A 10,226-nucleotide genomic window follows, 5' to 3' on the forward strand; every position below is an offset into this window, starting at 1 on the left:
CCCACTGTGGTCTCCTATTTGTAGTAGGGTAAAAATTGATTCTGCCGAAAATGGTAAATTAGGTGTGTCGATGAGAAACGAGTCTAGACCCTAAACAAATATACTGCAAATTAGTACTTTAGATTCGAGAGATCAATCTGTACAATTCTGGCCTAAACCAAGAAATGGTCGTTCCAGTCTTGCTTCGGTCACAAAATGAAGGAGAAGCGTTGATCTTAGGGAGGAAAGCAGAGAATGTGTTAAGATCAGAGAGATAGACTCTGTAAGGTGTGGTTGTTTATGACTTATCTCATAAAATGGAACTTGCTGCAAAATATGGTAAGTTAACTTCTCTGTGTTCTCTAGATACTTAGTTGATTGTTTTATTGAATAGATTGAAAATCTATTTATATCAAGTCATAATCGAACACCCTGATATCGTAGGAAGTAGAAGTAGTTGAGTGGTGGAGAGGTGGAGATCGTGTAAAAATGGTGACAACCATGTCCCAATTGTAAAGAGAAGACTGGTCGGTTTTATATCCACTACTCCTCTACATTTGTAAATTGTTCGCCTTTCCTGATACTTTCTCATTAGGGGCGTGTTGTACGTCGTATGCTGTAAACCGCCAGACCAATGCCCTGATGAACATCCCCTAGTTTTATGACATTTTTGATGTCTCGAGTATTTTTTTAGAAAATATGGAGCAAGTCTCGTGAAGAATGGAACAAGTCATGCATGGTAATTGCTGAGTGGGTCTTTTTTGCAAGACCTAATTGTTTCGACCAATCATGCGCAATCTAGACAGCAGGTGGTCATAAGTGACAAGTCAACTCGTATGAATGAGACTTGGCGTGAGTCAGCGCTCAAAAAATAGCTTATGGTGCTTTTAGGTAAAATAAAAATTATTAAATTATTTATGAAATCGATATTTATAAAACATCGTTTGTAATCGATGCATGTAAAACATCGCTTTTAAGCAAGCAGCTCAAAATAATCGACGCATGTAAAGCATCGTTGTATAGAGAGCGGATTTCGAAAGGATCATGACCGTCTGTCTTTGATCAAGTGTTGGGCCTTACTAGGAAGTTTGGGAATGAGGTGATCGGTCCTTGTAGGAGAGGGATGGCCGGTATCCACCATGGCATCTCATTGGTTGACTCAAATTAAGTCTAAGTCGGTCAAATCAGCTAGCCAAGTTGGATGGTTGAGATGATTTGTGACAGTTCTTAATTATCGCTTAACCTAATTAAGACCCTTATGGGAAGCGTGACTAGCCTACTTTAGGCGATGAATCAGAGCAAAGCAAGCAGGCTAGGAGCGACCTGATTGGTTGAAATAGTAGAGGGTCCGCAGGTGGGCATTATGGAGCTCGCTCGGCCACACCAGGAGGAAGTCGAGCTTGTTAAATCGACCGGTCAAGTTGTGTGGTTGTGATCGCATCGCGACTGTCTTGGACGGTCTAGATTTGATTTCTTATATACACGAGCAGCTCGACTAGCCTATTTTGACCAATGATTTGGAGCGGAGCAGGTAGGCTAAGAGTGATGTGATTGGTCGAGGCAATAGATGGACGGCCGATCATCACAACAGCACCCAATTTGCCGAGCTTGTGTAGGCTTAGGTTAATTAGTGGAGCTGGCCAAGTCGTGTGCTCGTGATCAATTTGCGACGGACTTGGGAAGCTAAGATTTATTTTCTTAAGAAATTAAACGCATCGACCAGCCTACTTCCATCTTTAATTAAAAACGGAGCTTGTAGCTATAAGAAGTGCGATTGGCCGATGGGAAAGAGAGGCCCGCGGACATTAATATGGAGCAAGGTCGGTCGGCCACGAGAGGCGCAAGCTAGGGCAAGTCGACCGGCCAAGTGGCGCGGCCGTGCCCCTTTGGCTACTGCCCCAATTAGTCGTGGTTTCCCTTTTTTCCTATTTTCCAACTTATGGTAGGATTTCGCTCATACTAGCTCTATTCCTAGCTTGTCTACGTTTTAGTCTCGACCAATAGGGATCAAGATCTCGTGCTTGCTCTGTTTTATGGAAAAAAATCTAATTTTATATGAGTTGACACAAAAATTAGGTTAAAAATTGAGTTTTGTGAATTGACGCACATTAATCAATTTTGGTGAATTTTGCACGTTGATGCAAAATTGCTAATTTTTATCTTTGAGAGCAGCGTAGCTTAGGTCTCACTGGCGCAGCTTGCGCGCTTCTGATTAGGTACCTTCATGCACATCTTAATTCTGACACTTCGGGAAATTCATGCTACTCAGCTAAGAGTGAACATTAATTGTCATATCATTAAGAGTTTAGCTGGGAACACAACGTAGGATAGATACTCAGCAGGCTCTGCATTAGTGAATAATGCGAGTAGGAGCTCAATAAAATTTACAGAATACTTGGAATTTTTGCAATATGCACCAACATTATTCTAATTAAATTTCGTATATAAAGATACTGAATTACTCAGCACATATGTAAGCAGAGAGGTGTAGGCGCTCATCAGCTTTGAATGGCTCTACTTCTTTACAGAACAAAGGCACATAAATATAGGGTTTTACGGTTTTAGCTTTGAACTAAAGACCACCACTAACACAACCATAATAGGTTTCGCTAATACACACATAAACCGATTATTGTTGATTTTCAGAAAATTTGTTAATGAAATTTCAGAGAATCATAGTTAAATCATTGTTGATTCTCTCTTAAAAGGAACGGATTAAAGGGATTTAACTCCATCACTTAAATTGTTTGTCACCGAAATATTGTTTCAAAACCCAAAAATGTTGAGAATTCAATTGTTGTTTGTGATTAGGTTTTAGTTTTTGTTTTTGATGAAAATTGAAAAACAAAAATTGATTTTAATTAAAAGTTGAGAATTCAATTGTTGTTTCTAAAAATGATTAAAGTTTTTGTATTTATTTTAGACAATTAGAATTATTAAGATTTGTGTAAAAAGGCAATTTAGTATTTTAACGTATTTTAGACACCCCATATCTTCTTCTCTAGGATGGTTGAAGAAAATGATAGGCCTCAAACTAGGGTGAAGATACTATAATTTGAACGATTTATGTATTATTTGAAAATTTTAAGTAAGGATATCGATTTCCTAAATAGACATATTCAATATATCGCCTGAGACCTAACTCTTTTCCGAGAAAAAAAAAAAACTGGAAGTAAATTAAGAGGTAACTTGGCATCTATTTCTAACGTTGCCTGGAGTCGAAATTACTCCCTTCACAAAGTATTTTGTTTGCCTTTTTAATAGGATTACAGACAGAATAGTGTTATCCCGCACGACCTTACGGGAAGCTATCCACTCAAACGGCTTCTTTGTCGTTAGATCATGCTAAAACCCAAATCTAATAGCCTTGAACCCTTTAGGAGAAATGGTGGGTTTTACCCTAAAAATGGCTGGTCCTTTCCTGAGTGTGAATCTAACCGCTAATTTAATCTACCTGAAAATGGTGGGTCCTACCCCGTGTGGGATAGCATTTGTTAGCATTTGTCTCGCAGTATTTTGCTTGCTTGGTTTTTGAACAGGACTAGGAAAGAAAATCCCTATTTTTCAGCAGCCTTGATAATCCCCTAACGTCATAGATAACATGAAGCAGAACGAATGAACGAAGCAGAAGCAGATCTAGTTTCGGAATGCTGTCTGTCCGGAAAAACAGATTATCACAAATAACAATCCGCGACACAATGACTAACAAAGATGAACCAGTAAAAAAAATATATTTCTTTCTTTCTTTTAGACTATTGTTGGGGGCAAGTATATTCTTCAGCATACTCAAAACCTTCCAAATTGGTCCTCATATGCTTTCACACAATAAAAGAAGCTTTGAACACAAACATACATACTTTACACGACCACCAACAAAATTTAGAAAGAGAATTTAAACACCACTACCACCACGTCAGCTGCTTTCTGCTGCTTACACCATAGATCAACCAACAAACACCACTACCATAATATGCAACCCAACAACAATCCTACCTGATCACCCGTTAGGAAATTGAAAAGTAAAACAAAATACAAAGTAAAAAAGAAGGTAAAATGAGAAGACTGGAACATATATTATGGCACAGACAGCCCCTGTTGCACGACCATCACCAATGGAACGCATATTACGGCACAGACAGCCACTGTTGCACGACCATAACCAATGCCATCATTCCTGTCACAGCCTACCTTAAATGCAGACCTTTTTCCTTCTTTCTTTTATAATACACAAAACCCCTGGGTTTCAGAGGCTGCCATCACATCTACATCTAGCAAATTGGAGTAAATCAGAAATCCCAAAAATGCCCAGAGACGTTGAGGTAAAAACCATCCACTTGTCTTTTTTGTTTTTTCATTCTGGTAGCCTCGGCGTTAACGTAAAACCAATCACTATGCAAATTCTGCGAGCTGTACTCATGGCTATATGTTCTATTTGCCCCAAGCTTCTCTTCGTCATTCCTTCACCTTATCATCCCCAGCTCGAACTTCTTCACAGTCAGAACCAGTCAATTTAATCGACTTCAGACTAGCTGTCACACCAATGACTTCCTCTGGTTTCTGTAGATGAAATAGATCAAACTCGACTAAATTAGAATAAATACAATCCTGCTCAGGGACATTTGACTCACGAAGTTAAAAAACAGACCCGCACATGTAACCCAATGCATGTCCGTCAATTTGAAGTAGACACCTTAATTGTCTGTGACAGGGATCTGATCACATCCTATTGATGTAACAACAAACCAATCAGTGGTACCCGTACTTTATACCTCTGATAATTAAGTCCAAAACCTAACCACAATGGGTGAATATACGAAAAACATCTTAAAATCCATGATATGCGTATCAGGCTAACAGTTACAAGAGCAACACATTGGTTCAAAACTTCTTCGGTGTTGCAACAAAAACAGAGACACCCTAGTTTTTGTGCCATAGAACTTATCATAAGGTTACGAAATAATTGAAAGCAGAACCATTAAGGTTAAGTATTCTTGCAACTGGCCAGAAATCATTGTCATTTGGGATTCTACAGAGAGTAAGAAACCCACTTTGGTGCAACCTCATTCTTTCATTCAATCCTAGAAGGCATATGAATGGTGCAGTTAATCAACACAATGAACATATAATATAAATATTTGAACGAGATCCAGACCTGTAGTAGACCCTGATATGGTGTAGAGGGTCTTATCCTCTTCTCTTGCATTGCCTTCTGTCGGCTCTCATAGAAAGTAAAGTCATCCAATATGGATGTTTTTGATGTATAGCTTTTGAATATATTCAACATTTCAGTACCTTGAGGAAACCTCACCTAGCAGAAAGAACGGAAAAAAACAACTTTAACTACTGAAAAAGTCTTGCAATTGGTCGGTGATGATTTGAATTAATTAACAAAATATCTATGATGGGAAGCTAGTTGCACATACCTCCTGTGTATCCCTGCTGTTTGTTACAGGTTTGCTATCATTATTCTCAAGAATTATATGCCTAAAATGAGGATTTGGAACATCTTTAATAATGTGCCACTTGACAGGAAAAAAGCCATTCCACTTGTCTTGCTGCCAAAAATCCATATTTTTGTTAAAATCTACCGAGCCAACCATCTCAGCTACTCCACAGAACTGTCCGCTAGCATTAACCTACACAGAGAGAACAGGAACATAACTAATCAAAAACAATTACAGGAGGATTTTGTTTTCCTGCCCATGAACACCAAGGGAAAGATTAAAAAAAAAAGTTTTGGGGACTTTAGAAAAAAAATCATGCTGCATTGCTGCTTTTGAAACAAAATGCGGATATCCGGGCATACCGAAAAGAAAAGAAACACCGGGCAATTGCTCTTCTTCGCGCCCATTCTCTCTTGTGCATCCTGGTATGCACTATCAAGCCTTTTGTTTCCATTGGGAGTACTAGCCCAAACGTTGTATTTGATACTCTTGTGTATATCATCTTCACTATAAGATTTTATGACAAAGAACAATGCGTCATCGTATTTAGTTGAGAATTCGGAGAGGTTATAGTCCTCCCTCCGCATAACAGATGTAGAGCTCTCATTTTTGTCAGTAATTTCGGACACCAAGGATGCTGTTGAGTCAACAGATGGCAAAACAACTTTTGTGTTGGTCGTTCGAGGACCACGATTCTGTTCGTTATGCAACTCAAATTCACCAACTCCATTAGCCTTGACCTTGGTCTTGTACTTGTCAGCACCACCCCATCCTTTTGCATTTGCTTTATAAGTAACAGGGCTGCTGGGATAAAGCAAACCACCTTTCCCTTGATTAGAAGATGGAAACTTTGTCAATGGAAAATAACCCTTGGCAAGAACACCAGCTGACTGAAAATCAGCACCATGATGTGATACCTGAATTTTGAAACACCACATCAATAACCTGGAACATCATCCTTGACAACACCATAGGATGCTGAAGGAAATTATAATATATAGCAAAACAACAATACTTTTACCTTATTCACTGGTTTTGCTTCGTTAAGAAACCCTGACCCTGTTGAGACATCTACTGCCGGCAAAGATCCTTTGGCTCCAGTATTACTAGTTTTTGCAGATGTCATTGATTTTATAGGGGGAGGGGTATGATTTGGGGCAGAGAAAGTTTGCTTAGTTCCAGAAGTTGTTGTAACCCCACTATAGCCATCTACGTGAACTGCTTCAGTAGCCATAAGAGATGGATCCCAAACATATGATGGAAGCATCTCTGATCCATAAGGAAGTGGAGACGGGAAATATCCAGGGGAGGCAATAGGCTGTGTGGACATAGGGCTCAGGACAAATTGCTGTTGACCCAAATACTGTCCATCAATGCCATATGTAGCTCCAGGTAAGTATGAGCTGTAAGGAACATACCCAGGTTGAAATCCTTGCATATAGTACATAAGAGATCCATTATCTGCTTGCATGGCCTATAAAGTAGAGTACAGGAGCAGATTCATTAGTCACTGAAGTTGACAATAGTTCTATACAAATTTGCGAACTAAGAATGCCCAGTTAAAAAAAAAAGTGTGGTAATCAAAAAGGAGATTCAAAACAAAAACACAATAGATAAATATAATTAAAAAAAAATGATCCAGGTCAAAGGATAACTAAGCAATATCCCATTATGTTTATTATTGTGAATCATGATTTGAATCTATGGTGAATTGAAAAAACTATCAGAAGAAATCGGTCTAACATGTACTAAATGATTATGAAATCACATCACTTCAAAGTATTACAAGTATGACCTTCTATCCAAATTTGCGAACTAAGAATGCCAGTTAAAAAATAAGGTGTGGTAATCAAAAAGGAGATTCAAAAGAAAAACACAATAGATAAATATAATTAAAAAAAAAATGATCAAAGTCAAAGGGCAATATCCCATTATGTTTATTATTGTGAATCATGATTTGAATCTATGATGAATTGAAAAAACTATCAGAAGAAATCGGTCTAACATGTACTAAATGATTATGAAATCACATCACTTCAAAGTATAGCAAGTATGACCTTATCAGGCACATTAATACACAAGCTAGTTCATCCATCAACACATGGTGTTGAAATAAACAAAGCACACTGACAGAAAAATCAGAATCAAAACATTGACATATGAATCTGAAACAATATGCAAAGAAGAACCTCATGAAAAAGTTATATCAATATATTCTGATTAATGTTTGAGTAATAACAAACAAAAGAATTGACATTAATTTAACATTAGGTAATAAACCTACTGGATATGGAATCTCCAGGCCATCACTGCTAAGGTAGTATCCCTGATCTTCCAATTCTCCAACTGACCCATCATAACCTGAATCCATGGTTCATTCACATGAAAAAGCAAACGAGAAACCTGACTAATACCAGGGAATAATACATACAGGAAACACGGCTAAATTTTAATCATGACAGACCTGGATAACAATACCCATAATAGCTGTTAGCAGGATAATAAAAGCCCTGTTCAGCCATCAATGACTCTTGACCAATATCACCTTCCTTCAGACTACTAGTTGCATCTCCAGAGGATGAGATGCATGATCGTGCATCAGATGAACTTCTATCCTTGGGTGGAGCCTGAAATGAAATTAAAAATAATTAGTTTAACTGCAGGTGAAAAGACAAATCCAATCGCGAAGGATCAATTAATATGACTCCAAGGCTACACATATTGTGTAGCTCAACTTCTTCGAGCATACATGGATAAGGTCCATGATCAGAACGTCTACAGCCGCCATGGGTAACTATTGGAGGATGACTAACAAAAGCGTGATGTTGTCCTCAACTTCTGTCCAAAGTCATTTCACATTTAACTTGAATTGATTGACTTATGTTGCTGTCAAATATCAACCAAATGTGTATGGAGATTATAGAACAGTATCATTTTTCAGGGTAATGACCTATGAGACATGGTGAAGATTATCCTCCTTGATAAAAATCTTCCCTGAACTATCAATCATCTCCATGTGTGTCCCTATAAAGCAACTATACAATTTGCGTAATTATCTGAGTCTGTGTCAAACTGATCATACAACAATCAAGGTGACTAAGTGACTTACTCGTTTAGGACCACCAAGTTTAGAAGAAGTATCGACTTTAAGATTCTTTGCTTCTTCTATAGCTGGAAAGACAACATAAGTCAAGGCTTCCAATTCATACATCAAAATCGAATGACCTACTAATTTACTACCATATCATCAATTAATTAATTAATCAGAAGATATTTCAATCCGATGCATCAAAAATCACATCGATTATCATCAGAATAAGATAAGGTTGGAACCTTATCTTATTCAGAACCAAAACGGAATTCAAACTAGAAAGAGCAATAAACCGCCATGAAATTAATCGATCAAGAAGGTATCTAACCTTTGAAGAAAATCAAACAAATATGAAACCGAAACTTCCAATAATTAATCACATCCTTGTTTCTACTTCATTAGGGATATGGATCTAGAAATTTATCATTCAAATCATGAACCAATCCAATACTTCTCCAATATCTTCTTTTTCAAAATAGAAAAACATATACATATATGATAATAAAATAAACAACCAAATCAAGAGAAAACAAGAGAACTGAAACAAAATCTTACTGCAAAAGATCCTAAATCGTAACAAATGTATAAAATTTTTGACGAAACCAATTTTGTTCGAATAACAATTAAATTCGACTATTTCGTTGACAAAATAAACATACCAGATCAACAACAAATTCAGATCTAATCTAATAAATCAGAAGATAAAAGGATACGTTTCTCCAATTGTGGTTTAGCAGCCATAAGATCACACCAGAAATCGCCTATAAAGAAACCTTGAAGATTTCCTACTTCCTCCAGTATTTTTGAAAAAAAATAAACCCTATAAAAAAATAAAAGTGTATGAACGATTATGATATAGATCTGTCGATAAACAGCCTTATGAAATTGCAAAAGCTGTTTTCGAAGATCGAAAAAGAAAATCACTTTCAGAGATCAAAAAAACGAAAATGATTTTGATTTTCTTTTTTCTTTCTTTTTTTGGAATCGGAAAAGAAAAAAAGAAAAAAATCGGTCAACAGTTGTGAGAGCGAGGATAAAAAACACGAAAAGAGAAAGAGATGAGTGGTGATGATGTTGAGGATGGCGATGAAATTGATGGGATGGAGGGAAAGGGAATGGAATGGAAACAAAGTAAACACGTTGTAAAACAAACAAAACAATTTAAAGTCAAAAAAAGGACGGCCATTAATCTTCCACGTCGTTTTACGATGGCTCGGATTAGAATTCTCTACCTTTGAGGCCTACTCCTATAAATATGGCAAACACCATATTTTGCCATATTATGGGTATTGCCAAAGTGCTAAATCGTATATGCCTATATATCAATTATAACATATAGGCATACACGACAGACTATCAAAAGCGGACAATATACTACCGTTTCAAGATACAACTGTCTCATTAGTGTTTTTGTGCAAACTCACCAAAATCCTCTTTCATCATCCAACTTTCTTTGGACACTCCCATGTCTCCTAAAAGTAAAAAATTTCTTGTGGAAAGCAATTAATGAGGGTTTCTCAACCCTCAACATTCTTCATCGCATCCAACTCACCAACTCCAATCTATGACCTCAATGCAGTTCTAATCCCGAAACATTCAGTCACATTCTGCTACACTGTCAGACAGTTATAGATTCTTGGAACCTCTTACTAAACCACCACATAAACATTCACGTCGCCTCACAAGGCACACCCAATTCACTGACTCACCAA

General features: G+C 37.3%; 1 protein-coding gene across 1 annotated transcript; it reads right to left on the reverse strand.

The window, feature by feature from the left end:
- Positions 1-3,691: 3,691 nt before the first annotated feature.
- LOC113310743 (YTH domain-containing family protein 2-like) lies at positions 3,692-9,572 on the reverse strand. Its single transcript, XM_026559512.1, has 9 exons — positions 9,228-9,572; positions 8,533-8,594; positions 7,888-8,050; positions 7,708-7,784; positions 6,445-6,897; positions 5,786-6,340; positions 5,403-5,615; positions 5,132-5,287; positions 3,692-4,536 (listed from the first exon to the last, which is right to left on the reverse strand). Exons 1-9 carry the CDS (start codon positions 9,253-9,255, stop codon positions 4,432-4,434), a joined length of 1,812 nt encoding a protein of 603 aa, XP_026415297.1. The 5' UTR covers positions 9,256-9,572; the 3' UTR covers positions 3,692-4,431.
- Between the last annotated feature and the right edge of the window lie 654 nt (positions 9,573-10,226).

This window comes from Papaver somniferum, chromosome 1 (genome assembly GCF_003573695.1).
Source record: "Papaver somniferum cultivar HN1 chromosome 1, ASM357369v1, whole genome shotgun sequence".
NCBI classification, from domain to species: Eukaryota; Viridiplantae; Streptophyta; class Magnoliopsida; order Ranunculales; family Papaveraceae; genus Papaver; species Papaver somniferum.

What these genes read in the sequence shown, in the direction of transcription:
- LOC113310743 (XM_026559512.1), bottom strand. Translation starts at nt 9,255, where the DNA reads ATGGCTGCTAAACCACAATTGGAGAAAC. An exon ending in TAAACCACAATTGGAGAAAC is followed by an intron (nt 8,595 to 9,227) that starts GTATCCTTTTAT and finishes TTGTCTTTCCAG; the next exon opens with CTATAGAAGAAGCAAAGAAT. An exon ending in GCCTGGAGATTCCATATCCA is followed by an intron (nt 6,898 to 7,707) that starts GTAGGTTTATTA and finishes TCTACTTTATAG; the next exon opens with GCCATGCAAGCAGATAATGG.